Source organism: Lepidochelys kempii, chromosome 8 (genome assembly GCF_965140265.1).
Source record: "Lepidochelys kempii isolate rLepKem1 chromosome 8, rLepKem1.hap2, whole genome shotgun sequence".
NCBI classification, from domain to species: Eukaryota; Metazoa; Chordata; order Testudines; family Cheloniidae; genus Lepidochelys; species Lepidochelys kempii.
In genome coordinates, this window is record NC_133263.1 from 77,607,904 (window position 1) to 77,633,304 (window position 25,401).

General features: G+C 40.0%; 1 protein-coding gene across 3 annotated transcripts in view; it reads left to right on the forward strand.

Moving 5' to 3' along the window:
- LOC140916102 (uncharacterized) overlaps nucleotides 1–25,401 on the forward strand; it is a 219,126-nt gene that overhangs the window by 177,968 nt on the left and 15,757 nt on the right. For 2 of the 3 annotated variants that reach the window (XM_073357152.1, XM_073357153.1), the window contains one exon: nucleotides 13,905–17,786. The exons of the other annotated variant lie outside the window; for it this stretch is intronic. In XM_073357152.1, coding sequence (XP_073213253.1) covers nucleotides 13,905–14,118 — 214 coding nt within the window. In that variant the 3' untranslated portion in view covers nucleotides 14,119–17,786. Of the gene's footprint in view, nucleotides 1–13,904; nucleotides 17,787–25,401 lie in introns of those variants that run through there. 3 annotated transcript variants of the gene reach the window in all.

Sequence of the window (25,401 nt, forward strand, 5' to 3'; positions counted from 1 at the left end):
CGCTGACTGAACAATGCAAAGCTGCCAGACGGCAGGCTGGGGATCTGGCCCATCGTATCTCCCATGGAAAGCTTGCAGTGTACAACAGGTGAATATAGGAAATGGGGTAAACAGACAAAGGGAGAGGTAGGAAAAAGGAGAAGAGTTAAAGATTATATGAGTCACATTGTACTGTGAATTAATCCTAGCACTAGAGCAGTCAAGCTATTCATAATTAACAGTAGTTTTGTAAGCGTTTTGTTTTGTTTTGTTTTCCATTATTTGTCTGGCCTCTGTGTAACATTTGATTGGGCACCATCAGTCAGCTGTTCTTTCATCCAGAAATCAAATTCATTTAACCATAAAACAAATTCATTTTCCCTGGGACTATTTTTGGATTGTTTGTATTATTCCTATTTTATGAATATTCACACCACCAGAATTCCGCCTATATGAACACTTGGGAGCAAAACAAACTATGGGTTCACTGACCTTTTGAACCACACTTAGGCATTTATTTCACCAAATTGTTTGCCAAAAATATCCACCACAACTTGCCCACTTATGTTTCTAACCTGGAGATCCCAGAAGTGGAGATCATCAGTGGAAAGCAAAGTAAATGAAGCAAATAAATGAAGTGGGTTCTGAGGAAAGATTTGAAAGAGGAGGGTGAAGACACTGGATGCAGAGGAAGATGGGTGTCATTCCAGGAGAAGCAGAGCAATGTGCGAAAAGGCTCAAAGGTTAGAGTGGGAAGGGGAGATAAAGTCCCAAAGACTTCACTGGGCTTTGGATCAAGCCCATAGGGCTCTGTAATGCCTGATGAGAGAGTAGGAACTAGAGTGAAACGTGGGGAGCAACCGGAGAGGAGAAATAAGATGTAGACAAGGCCAGGCCTGTGCAAAACCTTAAAAGTGAGAGCAGTGAGTTTGAACAGAAAGGGATGGGGAGTTAGTGAAGGACCGCGAGAGTTAGGGCATCATTGTCAGAACTGGGGAAAGGAAATTACCCTGCCCACACACCACCCCCATTGACTATAGAAGAAAGAAGACACAGACTTAAGGCTGCCTCTCTACCCTCGCCCAGCCCTTTATTATAAGGATCTCAAAACAGATGGGGTCAAATTCTTCCCAGGTGTAATTCCATTGACTTCAGTAGGCTTACACCAGGGATGACTTTGGCTCTGAGTGACTGTACAAGCCATAGGCACTGCAATAGCAAGGCACAGCAGATTGAGCTAAGGACAGGGAAGGAGCCTGTCCTCTACATTTCCTTGATTTGGGGAATTTAAATTAGACCCTTGTGTTGTTTTTTCAGGACTATTTTTGTATTTTATACGAACTCACACTGCCTAGAACTTGGTGGTTGAAATATTCACACAGCTCTTGTATTGTTTGGGGAGCAATACATGGTTTTCCCCAGTGGCACAGTGAGAGTCTTGATCTGCCAGCCTCCTGCTGTCCACTGTCATTGTGTCTCACAGTCACTGAGTGGCCTGAGGTGTAGCTGGCACTCATGGACCCCCCTCCAATGCCCGTAACTCTGAAACTACATGACATCTTAACCTTTATAAAAATTTCTTCAAGACAGCATTTAAAAACACCCAAATCTTTCCTGACCTTTACATTTTAGTAGAGGGTTTTTTTTGTTTTGTTTTTTAAACTGATGTTACAATATTTTTTTCTTAGTTGTGGCATTTTTAAGCTAGTTCAAGGGGAACTTTGCTTTCTTTTTCCATCCTATTTGAGGCCAATCATTAATCACGGAAGGAAAAGCACTCCAAATTCAAACCTGACTTTATAATGTTTTTATGTTTGTGACATTTTATATCTATCAGTTGGTGGGAAGTTCTATCCTTTTCATTTGTAACCTGCTAGGTCTGGGGTAGGCAACCTATCGCATGCGTGCAAAGGTTTTCAGTGGCACTCACACTGGTCCTGGCCACCGGTCCGGGCGGCTCTACATTTTAATTTAATTTTAAATGAAGCTTCTTAAACATTTTAAAAACCTTATTTACTTTACATACAACAATAGTTTAGTTATATATTATAGACTTCTAGAAAGAGACCTTCTAAAAACATTAAAATGTATAACTGGCACGCAAAACCTTAAATTAGAGTGAATAAATGAAGACTCGGCACACCACTTCTGAAAGGTTGCCGACCCCTATGCTAGGTTATAATTTGAGTCTAGATTCTGACTTCCTTTTTAACCTCCCACACCCACACCAGTGCAGGTTTTGCCATGCTGCTCTATGGAGAGAGTAATGATTGTGTGCCAGTGAATTCGTGGGGATTGCTAAAGGAATTGCTAAAGCGCTTCAGCCAGGCTACATCACGAGGAGCCTGATTCTCATCTCACACTGTAAGAAATCAGGAGTAACTCCATTCAAATCAATGGAACAGATTCTATAGTCATTTACACCGCATAAATCCAGAGTTGCTCCACTGAGTACTTTAACTGAGCTACTCTGTAAAAAGAGACGACTTAGACCCAGGGTTTTTACTCAGAGATTTTAAAATTGTAAACAAATTGGGAACTTTAAAGTGAGGCTTCCCACCTGTTTTTATGGCACTTGCTCTTTCTAATGAAACTAGGAATTGCATATTTCACAATGCAGACCATTGTGCTATGAGACCTGTCTTTATGCTTTCCATATTCTCATATTTTCCTTATCTACTATAATCTCATAAAATCTTCCATGATATCAGGCAATTATAATATTTAAGGCTTGAATTCTAAACACTTTCCAGTGGTGCTATTAGATTTGTATTCCCTTGCTATTTATTTTTGTTGTGTTGTTTTGTTGAAACTATATTACAATTCTTGTAAAATCACTGTAGACAAGAAGATTAGTCCTGATAAATATATGTAAATAGGTAGAGTTGGGCAATATTTTTTGTCCACAACTTTTTTTCAGCATAAAATGCAGGTTCGGCGACACCAAAATATTTCATGAATTTGTGTTGGTATCACTGAATTGTTTGTGTAAAAAAAAAATCCAAAAAAGTCAAAATGTTTCGTTTCAACAATTTCAAAAACGAAATGTTTTGATTTTTCGGTTCAAGATGTCTACTTGTTTTAAAATTTTCTTCAGTTTTATTTTAAAAAATTAAAAACTTTAAAAAATGCTCAGTTGAAACAAAACAACTTTTTTTGACTTTTTGATTTGCTGCAAATTTCCAAACAAATAGTTTTCTGTTTAACCCAAAACACTTTTTTTTCACGTTTTTTTGGAACTGTGAACCAAAAAACCCGTTATTCACACAGCTCTACTTTCTAGTCCAAACACTGAAGGCCACTTCAAAGCTCTTTGGTGAAGGAACCTAATCCTGCAGACAGCACAGTTACTGGCCATTATTTCTGAATCCAATTGTCAAGAAAGGGAACGTTTATGCAGGAAACAAATGCTGCATTTATTACTGTGATGCAACATTCATAAAATATATTTCATTGAGGGGGGGAGTTTACACAGGGGGTAATGAGATTTTTCCTTTATGCATTATTTATAACTGCTTAATCCAGGTGCTGTAGGTTATTTTTTTTATTTCTCAGTTTCACCGCTACAAAACACTTCAGTATTTCTAATTTATTTCTGCTTACAATACAGATGTTCTCAATTGTGTTTCTAACGACATTTCAACCATTATGATCGCTTTTATTTGTTTGTGTCAGTGTATAAACAGGGGTTGAATGTGCAGTGTACAATAGTTAGGTTTCAAGAAGCTTGTAAAAAGCCTCTAGTGATTTAGTTATCAACAAATTAAGCTATGACTAACAGTAATATCTTTATCATTAGTCGTTTTAATCTTCAGACGAGTTCCCTGCAGTTTATATGGGCTCTTATATCTTCACATAAAGGTTTCATCCTTTAAAAGAGCATTTTTCAAGATGACCATTTGGAAACAACATTTGGAGGAACATTTGGGTTGCGTCCTCTAACTAAATTTCCAAGCTGTTAGTAATGGACTAAAGAAAACGTTGTCTGCCCTGAATACTAAAAAGCTATAAGTAAGAGCCTTGAAGGTTATGTGTAAATATTGACATTTTAATTTTTTTTAGCATACAAAAGTGAACTTGCAGTGTATAAAGCAACAACCACTGTGTCATAAGATGTATTCCTCACACTTTTGATTTACAGACATGTTCCAGTTGAGAGTTTTACAATATCCCTGATTAGACCACAGAGATTTGGGGATGAGTGTTGACATAGGAACATGTCAAGCAAATAATAGAAGAAATTCCTTTCGTCTTAAAAGGCCACGTCACATATGAAAACTTGGGTCCCAACAAACCCATTAAGGTCCTTTGCTGAGAGGTGCAATAGAACTTTAGGGCATTCAACTTCCAGCAAGTTCAGGTCTTCAGTTCATCATAAAAGAACCATAGGCCAATAACTGCAACACTACATAGCTGTCCCTTACACCAAGCCACACTGCCTTTCCCCTCAAGTGTGAATGTATTGTCATGTCTTTTCAATTGGAGCTGCAGGAGCTGCAGCATATTCACATATTTTCCTAAAACATTCAAAAATAATACAAATGTACAAATAATAGTCTGTGGTTCTTTCAGGGTGGTGTTTACACTAAATGCATTAGTGATAAGATGTTCCTTGCACAGGTTTGTGATCCCAAGGCACAAAACACAAGGGGTTCTCAACATTCTCAATAAATCAGAAAGCCGTAAGATCCTTGCTGTTCATGCAAAATTGGATCGTTCTTTCATGAATGGCACTATATAGTCAGTGCTTAATTTGGAATGAAAGAGATGCTGGGGCTCAAGCAATTTTTTTACTCTCCGAACTCACATGACAACCTCAGAGGTGCTGGGGCTACAAATTGCCAAACCGAGAGGTGCCGGGGCTCAGTCCTGGCAAGCTCTGGCACAAATTAAGCACTGACTGTAGTCATGAAAAATGCCCCAGAAATGACTAGGGAACTCATTAGTTCTCTCTCTGGAACACAAGCACGATCAGATTTTTTTCTAAAGTATTTTCTTCCTCTTTCTTAACACTCTTAGTATGAATACTGTTTGTTCCTGCATGAAACCTGAGCGTTTCTCTTGCTTCAGTTGGCTACCATTGGTGCTTCTCAAGAGGGCGTAATGGAGATTTTATTTATTTGCATATGTGAGAAGAAGGATTTAATAAATTGCAGAATCATAAATTTCATTTTTGGAGGGAAGTATCACTCCCTTTGCGGTAATTTAAGACTGTACAATCCACATAAATGTTGCCAGTGTCTTCAGTGGATACTTTTAAGAACTGACCTATAGACCACACTGACTTGATTCTTCCTATCATTTATCAAGACCAGGACAAGGAGGGTGATCTTACGCACTTTACCTGAATGGGGCCAGGCTTGGGCGTAGACATACTAAGACATATTTCTGGGAGCTAGTGCAAAGTGTGGAGCACAGATGTAATTTGCTCTTGTTGAATGTACCCTGCTCACAAAACAGGCAGCCATATGTTGCACTAGCTGAAGCTTCTAAGAGGCCGTCATCAGTGCTCTCAGGTAAAGCACATTGAGAGACAATACAGATATAGATGAATGTGGTGAAGGCAAAAGGCTTAATTCCTTGGCCAGCTGCAGATGGTGAAAAAAGGCATTTGGGGACACTTTGCTGGGCAGGACTCCATGAAAAGAGATGAGTGTAACTAGAACCTTAGGCTGTGGCCCGCTTGACAATGGTAGTCAGCCTCAGCTTCAAAAGTAGTCACAGATTTTGTAAGTCTCTCCAAATGCTTTCCCTTGCCAGTCACCATCAGCTTCACGTTATCTAGAAAGAGCCTGGGCCAACTGGCTTGCATCTATGCCTTATCTCTGCCAGACACAAGGAAGCTGTAGTGTCTGGTTTCAGTAGAGCTTGGTGTCATCAGGATATTGATGACACTGTAGCATATACCAATTCCCATATCACAGATATGTTTTGAACAAGAGGGGTGCCAGCACTGTGGTACTGCAAAACTGAGGGCACGTCTACACTGCCCCAGACTTCAAATTACAGGGGTATGAGTACCAGTGTGCACCAAAGTGCTACGCTGTAACCTTCCCATGTGGGTGCTGTGGGCAAGAACTGAAAGGTTCCTGGTTCACATTCATGTAGTCCTGTTTGAAGAGGATTACAGTAAAGCAAAGTAGGAATCTTTTTGTTTGCACCCACAGCAACCACACGGGGAAGTTACAGCATAGACTACTCATACTCCTGTAGTCTGAACTGTGAGCAGTGTAGTCAAGACCTGAAAGTCCTTGGGAAGGAAAACTAGTTACCTATTACCAGCTTCTGGGAACTTCTTGATGGAAATTAGCAGAACTACCATTCCTTCCTCCCTTTGCCATGTCAAGAGCACCACATGGAGAACAGCATTGAAGGCCAGTGCAAGATACAACAGTATTAGCACGGACATCTGATTTTTCTCCATTTCCATGCAGAGATTATCAGTGCCCATCATTGCAGCATTCAGATCTGAAACCTTATTCGTGTTCATAAAAGTGGAGGATGTTACATGCTCTTGAAGTTGGCCTCCCACTACTATCTCAATGATCTCTCACAGAAAAGGGAAGTTAGGGATCAGCCAATCAGTTGGCGAGAACATTAGTGTCAAGAGGTAATTTCTTGAGAAAGGGTCAGAATACCCCATGTTTGCCGGATGCTAGGAATGAAGTCCGTAAGTTTAGCCCCTCTGGCCTTGACATTATTACCAAGCTCTTTGAGAGGCCATCACAGAACCTTGGCAATATTCTTTGCACCTTATGTTGTCTTGCATCAAATGCTAAAACAATAAGTTATATGTACTTTGATTTTTTCATGTGATTAAATGAAACCTAGGGAAATAAAGAGAAATCTGTAGAGGAAACATATGCCTATTATAGATTAACCCAAAAGCTCTGATTCTGATCTCACACCAATATAATCTGGAAATAACCATCATGAAGTCAAGTGAATTGCACTGGTGTAAAACCAATCTCAGTGAAATCAGAAACAGGCCCAAAGAATTGTCTGTTTGTTTGTTGCAGGGGCTGTTTTTGGTTGCTTGGTTGTTTTTTTATCTGCATTTGTGAGGTCTAATACTTTGTTGGAACAGCTTCTGCATTCTCTAAGATGAATCTTCGTATAGAATTTACTCCAGGATCACCATGGTGCATGTAAAACTAATGCACCATCACTGGAAAGACTTGAATTCTGCCAGCTCTAAATAACATACATGAAGTGATGCTAGTGAAGTCCCTCTTATATTTGTTGAGTAGAGGATTGCAATGTAAATATGCAGCTGGAAATGTACTGACAGTAGTTGAACTGGATGCAAATGGGTTAGAAACATCAATTGGTTAATGCATATAAAGTTTTTGTTTTTGGAATTTTGCAAAAACTGAAATTCTTATTTGTTATTTATCTGCTTTCAAAATATAACAAATAGTTCTGTTGCCAATAACTGAACACCTATATTTATAGCACACTGGCGCTTCATAAGTGTCATTTGTGTCATTATCTGCATATGTTCTAGTTTTCCTAGAGTTATAGAAATGTTATAATCATCATTAGAACTGTGTGATCAAGGAGCTTAGATTTTTCAATGTGACTAACTGTTTTCTCAAGACATCCTGACTGCAGTGGAGTGACTGTGCTGACATTTGCACAGATGGGCAGATGGTGCCTGGGATATGTCTGGTTAAAATGCAGACTTGAAGAGCCTAGTTGAGAAAGCTGAGCCACTGGGTTTCTAGACTAGCTGCCTGAATCATAAGAAAATGTAGCCTGCATTATCCTTTGTGCTAGCTGTAATGGAAAACATAGTGAACCATAGCAAAACAGGGCCATTGCTAAAGCATAGCTTTTGGCAGAAGGCTACAATGATTTTATATCAGATTTTAGTATCTTTTGTTCCATACCTAAGTAAGATATCTTTCGTGAGGGGTCCTCAGGAACAAACCTAAGCTGTTATCCATTTATGCACATTTAGGAGGCAAATGTATCCATGAGTCCAGTTGGCTAAAGAAGGTTACATACATATATTACGTTTGATAAGTTATTCCTTGTAGTTGAAAAGCCCACAGTGTGAGACAGCCATGTGGAATTAGCATCTTGAAGATGGGGGCTAGATTCTGATATCAATTACACCAGCGTAAATTGTAAATCCAGAGTAGCTCCCTTGACTTTAACCTCTCCAAGTCAAATTCATTCCTGATGTAACTCCAAGTCAAATGTGGCCATGTTGGTCTGTTTCTCGCTTTATAAAATATAGGTGATACATACCTACCTGTCAGGCATGGTCCATGTTCATACAGTGTTTTGAAAAGTATATATAAGTGTGAGATATTACTTTTATTATGACCCTTTAGCAGTAAATATTTATAACTTCACTGGCTGTGCCAGTTATATTTACTTCTGTTCAACTTTGTGTAAATCACATGCTACTCCAGAAATCCTGCTTTGAATCACAAGGATAACAAAATTATTGAAATGGAACATTGAGGGGGGAATGGTGACAAATTCAGCCATCTGTGTAAAACTCCCTTGAATGTATCTCCCCCTTTTCATATGTATTGCCTATATTTTATAAAAGGAGAAACAGACCAACCTGGCGACATTCTTATGGGAAGTGAGTTTTCCATCATCAGTCCCAGCAATCTTCAGTGGAGTTATGCCATCCGATAATCTGATCCACAAAGTCCACAGTCAGATCCTAGTTATGGAAGATTATGCCGAGCCACTTCGAACCACTCACTGAATTCAGGGCTAAGAACTGTCTTAAACCTTATCTCCTCACACTTAGTAACAGTACAACTAGGACTACGTACCAGTATTTAGAGCAAGCCACAACTAATAGCAACTGGGAAGAAGGGAGTGAGGAGGAACTGGATTTGGCAACAACTGGAGCACAGCAGGTTTCAACAGTTTACTTTGGAAGTAATTGTTCACTAAACAACCATGATTTAATTACACTGGAATAATCCCAGCATTGGTAACTTTTATTAAAAACAAGACTGTGCAGCAGTTACGTAAACATTGTGGTGCTTTTAGCTGAGATTGACTGTTCACAAACCATTCAGTCACTGCATGATTTTTGAGGGCTGGACTTTTAAGTGGTTTCTCCTATTTCTTCTACATCAGTTTTAATTGCTAATAAATTAAACTTCCTGCAGGAGGAAGAGTAATGTTATTTGGCTTCCACAAAGGCTGCATCCATCACCCTGGTGGATAATTAACAAGGAAAATATAAATTCTAGCACTGCAAATTTTGGGACCAATCCTGCAGCTCATTCACTCCAGTGGAGCTACTCACATGAAGAATGGCACCAACAGAAAGCCTTGAAGTGGTATTTGGACTGACAATAACTATCCTGTAATAAATAAGGGATAATCTGTATTAAGACTTAGAGCAACCGGTTTTACATACTATATTAAAACTAATGGGCCTGATTCAACTCTTACACCAGCGTAAATCAGAAGTAATTCCATTGAAATTAATGGAGTTACACCAGTGTAACATTCCAGCATAAAGATCAAAATCAGGTCCAATATCTGTTTAAAAAAGCCTAATTATGACATTTCTTAGTAGTTGGGAACTAGTTCCCAAAATCTGAAAATGTCTTGCTATGTTAGTGCTAGATTTGTACATTATAAATATGCCTTGTGGACTCCATGGGGTCCTCTCCCAAACATGCACCATAGTGATTGCTAATAGGGTGGCTTTTTCTTGCTTATGCAGCTTTTCCTCTCAGGGTGATGTATGCTTAAAACCATTGATTTGGGGCATTCAGGATAGTGCCCCATGAGAAATCTATATGCCCCATATGAAAACCTTGTGCAGCTTCTGGGCATCAAACTGGTTAAGTAATGCTAATATAAAGGGATTTGATGTTCTAACTTTAAATACCAAGGGAACAATACCTGAAAGAACTGAGGTTGAAGCACTGTACTGCACAATTTCCTATTTATTGTGGACCATATATTTAGTAACTAATCATCCAGCCTAATAATCTCAAACAGTATTTGACAAAAAGGTCAAGTGTTTAATATTGGGGCTAGGAGAGCCATAAAAATCTATAAGGAATGAGCTACTTGGAACAGAAAGTCAGACCCAGTGCCCTGCTTAGTCATTGTATCTTTCAGTTCCTCCTTTCATTCTATAAAAATGTCTAACTCTCTTAAATTCAAATTATTCCATATGTTTACTACTTTGGGAGGACATAATTCTTCTTGAATTCCCCGCTGATTCTTCAATCCTGGATTTTTAGATCAAAAGGTTTTCTCTCTTAAAATTTTCTGGAGCTTTTCAAAATGTTTTAATGTTTTATGGAATAAACAAAGTTCTCACAAAAAGGAAAAGTACTTTGATTTTTATGGGAATGTATTTAGAATGCAATTAAGGGGATTTTAAAAATTCAGTAATTGCTTTACAAAACTTCATGTAATCTATGAGGCCAAATGGACCTCAGCCAAAAGGGCTGGAGGAAATGGGTTACATCCAGACCTGGGTGTAAATGGGTACAACTCCAATACCAGTTCTGAATTAGTGCATCCACTGGTTAGAATACAGGACTATACATCAGAAGTGCTTGGTTCTCTTCCCTGGTCTGCTGCTGACTCATTGTCTCACTGTAAAATGGGCTTAATTCCATACTTAAAGTACTTGGAGATCCTTGGATGGATGACACTGTAGATGTATGCAGTATTAATCTTGCTCTTGCACTCTCTCAACTCTGTTTCTCTGATAATGTTCAGAGTCTCTGTTCCTCATGACTCCCCATTTGTTACCAGTTTTCTTTGTTTCCACCGTCTTCCTATCTGTTTCTAGGGCTTCCTCTTTTATTCTTCGTACAGGATCTCACCCTCTGCTACCGCTATTGAAACATTTAAATCTCACTCTCTACAACTCCCTGGAGAAGGAACTGAAAGAGTAAATGCTGTCAATTATCCCACCAACAGGTTTCACCCATTATAGAATAAGTGATCATACAAACTCCTCTGTGGAACTTACACTTGTCAGTTATATGGGGATCAGAGGGTTTCCCTGTGTTCAGATTTGCAATATGTACCTCGTCCACATTTACATTTTATAAATAGGAATAGTTGGGAGGAAAATAGAGAAGCAGCTGTTAACTCTGCTGAGCTTTTTGTAATGGGAGATCTTTTTGGATCAATGGAATGAGAAAAAGTTCTTTTTTTTTTTCCTTAAAAAGGGATTGTCCCTACCGAAATGGGACAACTGGCATTAAGAGGCTGATCCACTTCTCACTGCAGTCCCTAGCCAAACTCCCAGTGGTGCAGAATCAAGCCGTCATTAAATCCATGCCCAACCTGTGAAATTTAAAAACGTTTAAAAAGTGAATTTAAAAGTATGGAATTAACAAGATATATAGAAGCAAATCAGACTGAGTCAAATTCTGATCTCTATTAGACTGGTATAAACCTAAAGTAGCTCCATTGACTTCCATGGCATTATTCTCGATGTGCAGCAGTGTGACGGGGAGTAAAATTCATCCATAATCTTTATCTGTTGTAACCATCTTGCTCCTTCCCTTCCAAACTGCTTGCACTATTATCTAGTGTTGTTACTCTCTGTGTAATGTCTGATTTAGATGGTGAGCATTTTGGGAAGAGTAGCTGTCTTCTTATATTTTTAAGAGCTGTGTACACCTAAACTACCTACATTACTGTATAAATAATAAAGAATGCCAATTTTTGTGATGAGTCCAGAAACACCACTCCCACATCAGTTAAGGCCTACATATTTATCATTCTCTTCACATAAATTCGCACCAAGATAAGGACATATACATGTAAGCAGAACTATTCAGGCAAAAGCTCTTAGATATAAAACTTTGTAGTGTCTTAGGTAAGATTTTGATCTCCAAAATCAATGGAATTAATCTGGGACCAAATCAGGCTTATATACTATAAAGTGGTTGAAACGCTTTTGTGCTGGGTATCAAACTACTAGTGCCAAGGAGTGAAAGAAAATATTCTAATAATGGATGGATAATTGAGTGATGCATTGCATTTGACAATAAAGAAAAGTGTGGATGTACCCTCATATGTAATCTAAAAGTTACGCAAGTGAGTGAATTGTTTGTATATCCTTTCTAACACTTTGAGTTATATCAAAATTTATGATAGTTATCTTCATTTTCAATAGTTAAAGAATGATCAGTGTGACCTGTTGGAATAGGAAATGCTAGATGATTCCTATTAACTGTTACGAAAGTTTTTCAAGGTTTGAAATGTAGAAAGAAAAGTGAAAGTTGCTATATCATCTACACAGTATTTAAAAGCTGAGACATTTCTACATGTGAGAGATGAGAAATTTTGAGTAACACAACTTTGTCAGATGGTCATATGGTTTGATTTCTGAGAATCAGATTGAGTCCTGTTGTCCTGCATTTGTATAAGTTTTCAAACAACAAAACCGTTTTTCATGTAAATTTCTTTTGATTGAAAGTCATCCTTTCATAAAATTGGTGTTACTGTATAAAGCTATATTTTTTTCCCTCTGCTGGAAGATGCTTTGTAAAACCAGTGTTTTATGTTCTGTATTAGAACTAATATAAAATCCAAGGTGTAAAAGTGCGTCCTTAATCTTACTCAATTATTTATGACTGACAAGGACTCCAGCAACATGGCCATGGAATTCCTGTCATACATAAACCTCTGAGAATCCTGCACTAAACATAAGGCGCCAAATTCTCTGCTGGAATAAATGGGCAGTTCCATTGACTTCAATGGAGTTTCCACAACATATTCCAGCAACGAAACTGACCCAAAGCAGTTGAGTATACTGTCCTACAGAGACCTTTATTACCCCCTTCTTATTGGAGGAGCAGCGAGCAGAGATTTTTATCACCATGTCAGCACATAGGAGAGAACAAACTATGATACTTGCATGAAAATTTCATAAAGCCTCAGATGCAGAGCATAAGCCAACCACTCAGGCCAGGCTCCTCCAAGGTATTGAGGTGTCTAACTTGCAGTGGAAGGATCTAGGCCTGACTACCTGGGGATTGGGAAGGAAATGTCTCCTACAGGTAGGTCATTCTACAGCACCAACAATTGTTATGGTAATGTGATACTGGCTATTAACACAGACAGGATGTGGGACTAGGATATGTTCTGATCCAGAATGGCAGTTCCCATGATCCTACACTGTTGTTACATTTTCTAACAGAGTCATTCCTATAGCTACCTGCCAGCAAGGAAAAGAAAGCCTGAACACTGGTATTCAGTGTGTGTGTTCTGAACATCTTTGCTGTTTCTTTGGGCTGTTTATATGGTGGATAAGAACCACCAAGTTCTATAGTTAGCCAAGTACATTCCAGTCAGAGACAGTTCATCTTGTTACAGCATAGGCATATTTCCTGTACATTTGCAATACGGGTAAAGAAGACCAGTTCTTTGCTATTTAAAGCCCTTGAAAGAAGAAAGACATACAGCAGTTTAGATTACTAGCAGACTACAATGTACATTGCATAAAAACGTCAGTCTTAATGGCAAAGTTCAGGATAAAACTGTGTCAGCTAATTTAATCATTTACCGTGAAATACCAGTTATCTTAATCTTACATGCAGTCTTTAAGTCAGCTGTGTATGTTTGTATAATTGAATCCTGACCCTAAAACGGAGGAATCAAGGAATTTTCTTTTTTAGTGAATACAGTTAGGATCTAAATATTCCAGTTTAGAAATTATATTCACAGTATTATCAGATATTTTAATACTGAGCAGCTAATATTTCTCACTAGTGTATTTTTTCTCTATTTCTAATTTGTTTTCCATGCTGTAAAAAGTCATATTAGTATTCAGTTTCTATGGAACTTAACTGAGTTCTCTGGAAAAAGTACAAATATTGTTCCCAGAACTTAAGTCAGATAAATTAGTATCTAACCCAAATGACAGATTTTGTACATGTGTTCTGCTTTCCCTCTAGATACGTATTGTATTACTGCAGCAGCAAATACAACGAGGCCAAGATGTCTTCATTTTCCATCAGAGCGAGAACTGTAGAACAGTGTGATCAAGGCGCTGGTCTTCTGTGGCCAGCCGGTCAGAACCCACCAACAGCTGTGATGAGCAGAGCAGAGATGGGGAAACAAGAGGCAGTCAAAGCCAAAGAAGGTTTCAGCCTGAAGCTGTGTGTATGACTGGAGCAGAGCAAGGCCAGGACCCAAGGAAAACCCAGCAGCAAGGGAAAAAACAGATTGACTCTCAGTGACTCATTTAGCTCCTGGATTGGACAGATCTCTCCCCTGCTGGCAGTTTGGCTGAGCATCAATGGGACAGATACCAGGATGAATAGCTTAAAATAATTAGGGGGCCAATCTGCAAAACTGCTCTCATCCAATTCTTTACTGTGTGATGAAAGACACAAAACAAATTACATTTAGATTATTAAATATTAAGTCACTGGATTTACCTCCATTTGGTCCAAAGCAGGAAACTGGATAAAATTCAATTTTATATCATTGTGTTGATGGCCTGGTTTTCATCAAATGAGTGAGTGTTTTTTTGGCAGGTCAGACTCTTTGACACATGAGGAAAATAGGTGCTTAATTTAAATGAGAATTAATGCAATCATAATTAACTCAAATGTGAACAGAATTAAACACAGGCAAGAGTTTAGTTTTATGCTTAGCAGTTTAAACTATAAGTTTTAGGACACATCCTGCTTCAGTTGAAGACAATGGCAGTGTTGCCACTGAATTCAATGGAAACTGCAGTAGGCCTTATAACTAGACAGGCAGGATTCCCTGTACTTTATATTTAATGCACAAAAACAGAAGCTCGTTTAGTATCAGTAAAGATCTGTTAAAATTATAGAAACATCCTTTGGAGCAAATCTTCTGCCTTGTATTTGCATATTTATGAACTAGAGATTATGACAGGCCATTCCATTTATTAGAGCAGCGCTGCTATAGTTAATAGTCTGTCAGCGTTTCCATTATAAACCCCTTTCTTCAGTGTTTTAATTTCTCAGCCATTTGAAATCACATCAGGAAGCAACGTAGCCCTTGTGTTGTCAGGCCAGGTGCATTTTTAAAAATAATTTAAATAAAAATATATTTAAATGAGCTCAGCCGTTTCTGATTGGGCAAATGGCATAAAATCACAAAGCCTTGGGGGATAGTATTATTATTTATTTTTTTAGGGAGATTTTGACAATCGCTTCTTCTTTTTCTTCTCCTTATCTCATCACCTGGGGTCGAGTCATCATGCAAGCATCTGCCATCTTCTTCTGTCCGAGGCAGCACTAAAGTCCACTTGCTTACCATCTTTTTTGATGTAATCCATCCATCGCTGCCTCAGCTTTCCTCAGGGTCTCTTTCCAACCACCCTGTCCTGCCATGCTGTCATTTCCGAATCCTCTTCATTCATCCTGTGCACGTGTCCAAACCAGCAAAGTTGCACTTCCTGGATTTTGTCAGCCACATCACGGACAGTGACTTCCATCCTAATGCTTTCATTGCTAAATCTGTCCCTTCATGTAACTCTTTTTATTATGCAAAGACAGCTCATCTCAAACACCTGTCAGCATTGAACCTGCTGTATCTTACCATGCTTCTGCACCATACAGCATTGTGGAGTACACTTGGAATCTCAGTGTCAGTGGCGTACGCTTATCATAAGCAACATCTAGGATGTTATTCCAACACTCATCCAGCACTTTCCAGTCTGCACTGCAGCTCACATTCAAGCTTGCTGTCTTCCATAACCCAGCCGCCAAGGTACTTGAACTGGTCACTCTGGTTTAGTCATGCCCCATTAATCTCTATATCCAGTTTCCCTGCGGCACCTCTACTGACTCATATGACCTCTGTCTCAGTCATGTTCATTTTCATCCCATGCCTACTTAGTTGGTCATACCACTGATTTACTCTTTCCTCTAGATCTTCTTTTGAGGATGCCATTATTGCTATATCATCTGAGTATAGCAGCTTCTCACCTTTTCGCATTGGGTTCTTCCTGCTGACATAGGCCATCAATATGATAAACAGCAGTGGAATGAGAGCTGACCCCAGCGCAGTCTGACTTGCACTTCAGAGGGCTTGTCATTCCAATACATGTTCAGATCACTGTTGTAGGTGATGTATATAGTGCATTTACCGTAAATATTAAATCCTCAGACACTCCATATTTCCTCAGCATTGGTGTGAGCATCCTTGTGTCCACTTTTTGACAACCACATCTATCAAAAACATCTTGAAGTTTTGAAAAATGACATTTTGCAAGCAGCTAGTATCTAAAGAGAACATCAGTCCTTGGTGCAAAGTCGAAGTTGCTGGAGTACTTATCAAGTGGTGACACCAGGCTGGTCCCAAGCATGTGTGAGCCATTTGGCTGCACATGGTACCCCTTGCCCTTCGCAGCCAAAGCATTGGGCTAGGGGTGACGGCTAGGAAGAGAGAGTATGTGAGACAGCAGGAGCCACATTAAGGTGAATGAGATGCCTTGAGTAGAAAAAGCAGCAGGGGCAGATCCACATTGTTGCAGGGTAGGATGGAGAGTTATGAAATTGGCATCCCCGTAAGTGATTCTTCTACTTCTTCTGAAACTGGTTAAGACCAGCACTATGGTGACCTCATTGCTGTTATTTTGGAATATAACCTTTGGTACTTTGCTGAGCTTTTCCTAGTTACCCTGCATGCACTATAGAGACAAGCTACCCCATTCTCCTGCCTATTTGAACTTCCTACTTATTCTGAGTGTCCCCAGCTTGTCCACGACAGAGAAATTCCATCTATTGCCAACTCCCGGGCAGAAGGAAGATTGCTGATTACAATGGCAATATTTAGGTGAGGGCAGAAATAGGACTAAAGGGACAAAATTTAAAAACTAGCTCTTTGATAAAAGACCTGGATCTTGTAATTCTTCCCACTTCAAAGGAGTCCCCAGGAAGAGGCAAACACCAAGGAGAACAGGCTTTCGCCTGAGAACACAGGCTTTCCCATCCTTCCTGTCACAAGGTCCTAGGACAACTGAGACTCTGGGAACCTACGTGGAACCTGATAGCACCAATGTAAGGAAGCTGCCCCAGACTTATCATGTATGATGCACTTATTGTGTAACGTATTATAAAAGCACCCAGTACAGATCCAAAACTCTGTATTGTCTTCCATGAACTGTGGCTTGAGTAGAAACTCTTAGTTGTAAAAAGCTATGCTACATATACACTTCTAAAATATATACCTTTTAAGGTATGAGGCAGCTAAAGCCTCAGGTCTTAAAGCCTCCAGATTTTGACAGCAGTCAAATCCAAACAGATTCAAACTTTATGTCTGGCCAGTCTCTGTAATGAGTAGAATAAAAAACCTGGATCAGGACACGATGTTCAAACCTCTGGAAAATGTGGATCCATCTCAAAATAGCTCAGGCTCATCTCTACTTCTTTAGCACAACAATATTTGGGATATTTGTCAAGGTGATTCCTAATTTTAGGAGGGTATTTTTTCCAAATTCCACCCCAGAATTATAATAAAGAGCGATCTTCCTTTCCTTGGATAGACTGCAAAAAATTATCTCTGGTCATGATAGATGGTCGTAACTCAGAACTAGGCAGAATTAGGACTAGTGCTTCCTGATTGTTTTGCATTTGTAATATTAAAACTTTTTTAAAAAGTAAGTGTTGCCTGATGTGGCAGTAATGAGGAGACTGCCAAGCACGTGTTCAAATATGTATAGAGTATGCACTATTATATGTAATCTGATGGAAGATACAGTCTGTAACTTATCTGAGTATTAGTGTTCACTACATATTTGTTTTGCTATCTTTCATTTTTACTTTGCAATGAAATAAAAATACTTGCACAACTGATTTTAATCTGTCTCTGAATATTACAAATACAAACTATTATGTAATTAGTCACAATAAGATGTGTGCGGTTGTGGGTGTGGTGGGTTTGTAGATTGAATGCCAATACTCATCTAGGTATGGAGTTGTAAAATTACACAATAATTTACACAAAAAATTACGCTGTAATTATATTTTACATTAAAATAAGTTATGTTAACAAAACAGAACACACGCTTTTTTGTCTTCCCACTGAAGTAGATCATAGCAGAGGATTATGATAACAGTATTACCTGGATATAGCATCTTTCATCTGCAAAGGACCCGATAGTACTTTACCAACATAAATGTGATACAGAAACAACACACAAAGATCACTTCATCCACCATTGAAATGAAGCCACCCCAGGGTGGAAATGCCGCAAATCCTGACTAATACACAGCAATACTGCACAACAGTTTTATGCAGGAAGTGAAGATCACCATGTCCAATTGAAACTGCTGGAGAATTTTAAATAGGCTGAGTGTAATTACCTTAGTTAGAATTTGGCCTGGACCCTGGAATTTATAATCCTCTATCTCTCAAAAAGTTTCCGGAGACTGAACTCCTCGGTACAGTAAAAAAAAAAAAGTTGAAATTTCACCAGATTTACTACATTTTAATGACTGAAATATTCTGCAAGCTTTGGGATCCTGAAACCTTTGAGGAAACATAGCACCACACTATGAATCCAATGTTTCTCTGTTGTGCTTACCCCAGAGTTTCTGGGTTATAATGAGCAGAAGTGCTCAAGTGCAAGAGAATTTGTTAGCCAACATCTGGAGAACAAGTGACTTCTGGTAGGATGCTTTAGATATATGCTCTGTGAACCCATAATAATTTCTGACACAGGGCAAAAGTCTTCTCTGGCCCAACTGCAAATCTTTGGCACATTTATCACTTGTTCAACATGTGGTACTTCTATTAACGTTGATGGGCATTCTATCCATCCATCTTCAGATCATGCAATAGAGATCTGCAAGACAGATAAGAGATCAACAGTGCAGATCAAAAAGGTGAACTTCTAAACTCCAGTTTAGATCATACTTGTACCCTTGTGTCTCTGTGAATTGTTCTGTTTAGTTACAGTATTTTCTCTCTTTTGATATGGCTCCAAGGTGAAGAAACCAACAGAAGATTGATTAAGGCAAAAACTGCAGCAGCAAAAAAAAATCACCCAAAACACCTGCTCATTGTAAATGTAAAACCCCAGGTCCTGGACCTAGGCCTTTTCCTCTACATGGGTGGGGTAGATGAGTTGCTCTCTGAGGATAAAGAAAGAAGATGATTTTATCTCTGCATATTCAACTCTGAAGATCTTGAATGTGGTTTAGTGGGGTAATAAAGTTATTCCTGATCAAGCTGAACTGCTGTCAGGAAATGTATGCAGAGATGTTAAGGAAATGTCAGAAGAAAACTGCAGATTCTGGAAGAATTAGCAGCACAGACAAATAAGTTAAAAATTAGTGACAATTAATTCTAATTTGTTACAAAAAATGACTCTTGCTAAATAAAACATCGACAATTGCAAGGCCGCTTCCAGTTTCTCCACAATAATATTGGCTTATTGGAGAGTCAGGAGATTCTCAAAGAAGTTAATTTGGTCAAATACTTAAGAAATTTGCTATCTTTGTTTGAATTAATTAATCTACTGTCAAGGTAGGTGCACACCATCTTTCCACATCTGCAGCCACTGAGGCTCCCATGATCATGGGGAATCTATTAATGTGTAATGTATTGTATTTACTGTCCGTAGTCTAATGTTGCATTATGTGGAGGACAAGCTGCTTCGTATTGAATGAGAGCTCTTTGGAAATAACACCTTGAGCCTCCTGGGAAACCCCTGTGTCTCTCAGTCTATCTCAAACATGAGTGGGCCATATCTCAGTTTCCCTCCTTGTTCTATTTAACAGGAAATCTCTATTTGTTATTTCCCAAAACACCTTCCCCACTCCCTCCCAAAACACAAAAAACAGTTCTGGATATCTTGATCTGATTCCAGTCTCATTTAGGGCCTGATCCAAAGCCCACTGAAGTCAATAAAAAATACTTCAATGGGTTTTATATCAGATGCTTAAACTGATTTCACACCAATGTAAATCCACTGATCTAAATTGAGTTACTCCTGATTAAAGCTGATGTAAGTGAGAAGAGGATCAGGCCTGTAAACAATCCCTGCTGGTGACTATTGGACTGAATCCACCCCGTCACCTAATCAGGTATATTGTAGGTACTTGGGACAGGACTGATTGAACCAACATAGAATAGATCATAGAATATCAGGGTTGGAAGGGACCTCAAGAGGTCATCTAGTCCAACCCCCTGCTCAAAGCAGGACCAAGCCCCAATTTTTGCCCCAGATCCCTAAATGGCCCCCTCAAGGATTGAACTCACAACCCTGGGTTTAGCAGGCCAATGCTCAAACCACTGAGCTATCCCTCCCCCAGTCCCAACCCTGTCTACTAGATCTATTGATGCAGAAAATGCTCACCTGTACCTCCTGTATTGCTACCTCTGGGCAGTTTGACACAAGTTACACTTTCTTTTGCTTCTTGAATGTTTGAGATGTACGTTTAATTGTGATCTGGGCCTGCTGTGATAAGACTCTGAACTTGAACACTTTTGAGAAGGTTTTGGTCTTCCCAGATGACCCTCCAAACCCCATAAAAGCTGTAACAACTACTCGTCATTATAAAATGAATAACAGCAACTGCCTCCGTGAGAACTACCACCAAAGGGTGTAGACGCTGAGTCTTCAGGCCAGAGTAATCTCCATTGGCTGCCAGTAGTTCCAGGGGAATGTTATAGCAGCCAGGGACTGTCAGTGGCAAGGGAATCTCTACCCCAGTCACAAGGAGTGGTATGACAGAGGAGCTGTTTTGTTAGCTGTATGCCACCTGAGGCTACCCCTCTGCAGGGAAGAGCCTGCTGGAGCTGGACCTACTTTGTGCTGCTGCTGAGGTGCAAAGTAGCCAGAGGGCAGCCCAGCAGAAGGGCCTGTAATAGAAACCATGCTAATTGTATAGATACATAATGGTTAATGGTGGCTAAACCGAGGGTAGGGATGTAGATGGGGGCAACAGGAAAATGTTAGCTGGTTGTTAAGGTGGGATTAAGTTTTAAATATGATTTCAGCTGTTAGAGAGGCAGATGGTTCTGTTGCTAATGATCCCTTACTTGAAGAGCAGACTTATAAACACCTCTATAAATCTGCAGTTGTAGAAGTTAATAAAAAATAGAGCACTCAGTTGCACAATCGGAAGTCAGTAGGTTAGCAGACAGGGATATTCTTTTAAACTGGGTATGACTCCAAGACAGTTTAGGATGTTAATCAAGGTTGAAGCCTTGTGCCTTTCTGACCTAACGTGATATTCATACAAAGCTTACTGACATGATGTCCAGCTTTCATGTCAGAAAGGGTCTTTGCTTGAGATTTTTAAGTTTGGGTTCAGTTTTGATATTCAAAGAAAAATCAGTTCCTCCCAGCTTCATATAGAACAACGCCTTTATTCAGCTCTGAATGGAAAATTCATGCTCAGATACTGTCTATGGGTGCTATACTGCTGCAGCTGTAGCATGGGGCCCCACCAGGCCTGTGCAGCCTGCCCTGTTTCCATGACACAAAGAGCCTACATGTGTCCTCCTCTGACACAGCCCCTAGCCTTTCCCAGTTCATAATGTCCAGAACTCTGCTCCATGTGGGTTCTGAAAGATGATGTTGCGTGGGAGCTGAGAGTCCCTGTCTCCCCTAAGGTCTGGGAGAGGGGGCAGGCTCATGCTGACTGATTGACAGTCAGCCACCAAAGCACCTTAAATGGATGTGGGTCCCCTTGTGCACCACCCAGTCTGTCTTACAGCTTTGAAATGGCTGGTTGAAGAGGCTGTTCCCCCACTGTCCCAGAGAGGAAATGATTTTTGTCCTAAACCTACAGAGCTTTCCAGTCCCGCTCGCTCTCTCTCTGTCACTCTCTTTTACCCTCCACAACAGCTGTTCAGAGGTTACTGCAGCCTGTAATAACCTCCACAGGACATGAACAGGAAGAGCAATGTTTGGGGATCTGTGGTGCAGGCAAGAAGCTGATTTACTTGAGCTTCTTTACTCCCTGAGCCACTCAGTACTGCATTTCTCCTGTGCCCTCCTTTACAGCCAATGCCAACCATCCCCAGGTCAGCCCAGGGCATAATCAGTGGGAAACAACTACGGTGCCCATCTCCGGCATATAAAGCAGGTCCAGAGTTTGGCCCCGTGAAATGTGAGAAAACAATAGTTTCGATTATCCATATGGATCAATCTGGATTTATTCCAGACTGCTTCATTAATAGCAATCAAAGGCATCACTTTAATGGATTTTTTATCCTCAAAATTATGATCATGAGGAATTTGTTCCAGCTATTGATTTTGAAAAGGCTTTTGATTCTCTTCAATAGCCTTAACTTATTTCAGATTTAGATAGCAGGAGGATTTGGCCTCAAATACATTAAATGGGTCAGTCTTCTTTATTGAAATCCACAGTTATATTAAAACAAATTATCCCAGTTTGGATAGGATTTATATATTGTGGCCTTGGACAAGGAGGGTCGCTTTGCCCTAATACTTTTTGCTATTGCACTGGAGCCTTTCGCTCTTTGTTTTAGGAGGCATCAGTATTTTTCAGGGGCAAAATCAGTTGATATGTCTCAGAGTATCTCTATGTAGAGCCGCGTAGAGAAGATGTTAATTTATAATTTAAAAAAAACAAGATTATGGATGTTTTGCAGGAAATTACCGCGTGTTCAAGTTTATTATTTGTTAATTGGGGTAAACTCTTAAAGCCATTAGGCGATTTAAATGTAGTTCTATTTGAGCAATATCCTTTATTGGATCCCCCATTATCCTTTAAATATCTTGGTGTGCGAGAGGATAAAATTAGAAAGAATTTGTTTGCTCTAAATTGCCAGCCTCTGCTTGATAAAACTATTAGCTATTTAGCTAATTGGACGGATCTTCCATTATCATTAATTGGCAGAATTAATACAATTAAAATGGTGGCTTTATCTAAATGTTTGTGTTTATTTCAGTGTACCCCCATCATGTTCCATAACATGTTTGGAAAGCCTTAAACTCTGCAATTAATTCTCTTTTGGGGGGGTTAAAGGTAAAATTAAGATTAATTTTGAAACTCTGCTACTTCTCTTAGAGTCAGCTGGAGTGGTTCACTTCATATTCATTTATTTATTTATTTTGGCTGCACATTATAGTATGTTGTTGCATGATTTAGACAATCCCCAGTTAGGCAGAGCAAAATCAGAGCATCAAACCAACATCTCCTGTCTGCAGCAGTACTTGATACACTTGCTCTTCTAGGGCTGGATCCTGCAAGCGGCTAGGCACCCTGACCAAGAAAGCACTTAAACATGTGCTTAACATGTGTAAACCCATTGAAGTCAATAGATTAGTCATATAGTTTAAGTTACGCATGTGCTTTAACGCTTTGCTGTACTGGGGCCAGCAAGTTAAGTTTGCAGGACTGAGCCTCAATTGCTGTTGCTAGCTCCCCTGGTGGACTGGCAGACAAATGGGTATCAGTGTGCACGCACTTTGGCCATGTTCTCCTCTCATGATTTCTTTTAAATTTGGCTAAACTTTTGTGCCTGATTTTTAAGGGGTTTCTACCCACATTTTTTTTTTTAGCACAAATTACCCCGGCAAAAATTGTATTTGCATTATTTGCACCCACAGTTCTTTGTGGGCACCTCTTATTTTGGATGGATTCATACCTGGTTGCAAATGCAAATTGGGTACTTTCCTCTCTAAATGGTGAGGTTATCCATGGTGAAAAAAATTGTGGTCACAAGTACAGAAAGGGAAAATTGCACTCTCAAAAACAGAGGCTGTCCTTTGACAGTCTGGCCAGGTATTTCCAAGATTATTCCTGCTGATGTGCCTTCTACGCTGGTGAGAAGAGGTGATGGAGTAGCTATGCCAGCTCTTCACTGTCCAGAGGTTCTCCCATATCAGGAGGAGCCTCATCCAGCAAGATTCACTGGCTTTAAAACTGATGTGCATCAACAGACTTCCACAAAGCGGATTTGGAGGACCCAAAATCAGGCCCAGCATTGCAGGCATGACTCCAATAAACACAGCTAATAATGAGCAGGTACATAGCAGCAGCCTTGATTCAGTATTTCTTTGCTTGATTGGTTTAAGTCAGACTCTTAGCGGTATTCATAGACAGTATTTTATCATCTATTATAGGGCAGGTTGATTTCATGAAACACATGAAGTTTAGTGTGTTAGTCCTGATTTACTTGTCTGGCTTTGCAACTATGAATTATTTGCATTATTCTGTACAGCCCATCTCCGTTAATTTTATTTATAATCAATATGCTTGCATTCAGGTTCTGTTTTGTATTTAAATTATTGTTGTCTTTAGGGAGTCTGAGTCAGTGACACCTCTAACGCCTGGGTTCTTCTGTGGCTCCTAAGAACCATACCGTGGGGGAGGTAGCTCTAGGGGCATTCTGGCGTAGGTAAGCATAGTGCCTACCCCCTCCACTGGTGTCAGGCCAGTGCTTGCTGGTGGAGAAGTGGCCACGTCCCTGTCCCACTCTACCTCCTATAAGGTATTAAGTACTTGCTTCTTCCCTTTCTCTGGAATGTTTGCAGTCACATTATGGCTGCTTTCTGCATAGGGGAACTAGTGAGTAATGGTCACTCTGCATCTTCTCCCACAGCATCCTCTATGTGCATCCTCAAAAGGAGGTGCTATTTACTTTTGATGAAGAAATCTCCCACATCAGCAGCTTCTGTGTATCAAAAACCCACCTGAGCGGGACAGGATAATTTAAGGGCTCTGCAAGGAGCTACAAGGCCTTTTCACTCTGAGTCACCAATTCAAATCCAGCCAAGTTTGGTACCAAGTGAACTGGAAATGAAGAATCCTATGAACCACTACAGCCTGGGGACCTACTGGCTAAGCAGCAGTTCTGCAGAAAAGGACCTGGGGATTACAGTGGACGAGAAGCTGGATATGAGTCAGCAGTGTGCCCTTGTTGCCAAGAAGGCCAACGGCATATTGGGCTGCATTAGTTGGAGCATTGCCAGCAGATCGAGGGAAGAGATTACTGCCCTCTATTCGGCACTGGTGAGGCCACATCTGGAGTACTGCATCCAGTTTTGGGCCCCCCACTAAAGAAAGGATGTGGACAAATTGGAGAGAGTCCACCGGAGGGCACAAAAATGATCAGGGGGCTGGGGCATATGACTTACGAGGAGAGGCTGAGGGAACTGGGCTTGTTCAGTCCACAGAAGAGAAGAGTGAGGGGGGATTTGATAGCAGCCTTCAACTACCTGAAGTGGGGGGGTTCGAAAGAAGATGGAGCTCGGCTGTTCTCAGTGGTGCCAGATGACAGAACAAGGAGCAATGGTCTCAAGTTGCAGTGGGGGAAGTCTAGGTTGGATATTAGGAAACACTATTTCACTAGGAGGGTGGTGAAGCACTGGAATGGGTTACCTAGGGAGGTGGTGGAATCGCCTTCCTTAGAGCTTTTTAAGGCACGGCTTGACAAAGCCCTGGCTGGGATGATTTAGTTGGGGATTGGTCCTGCCTTGAACAAGGG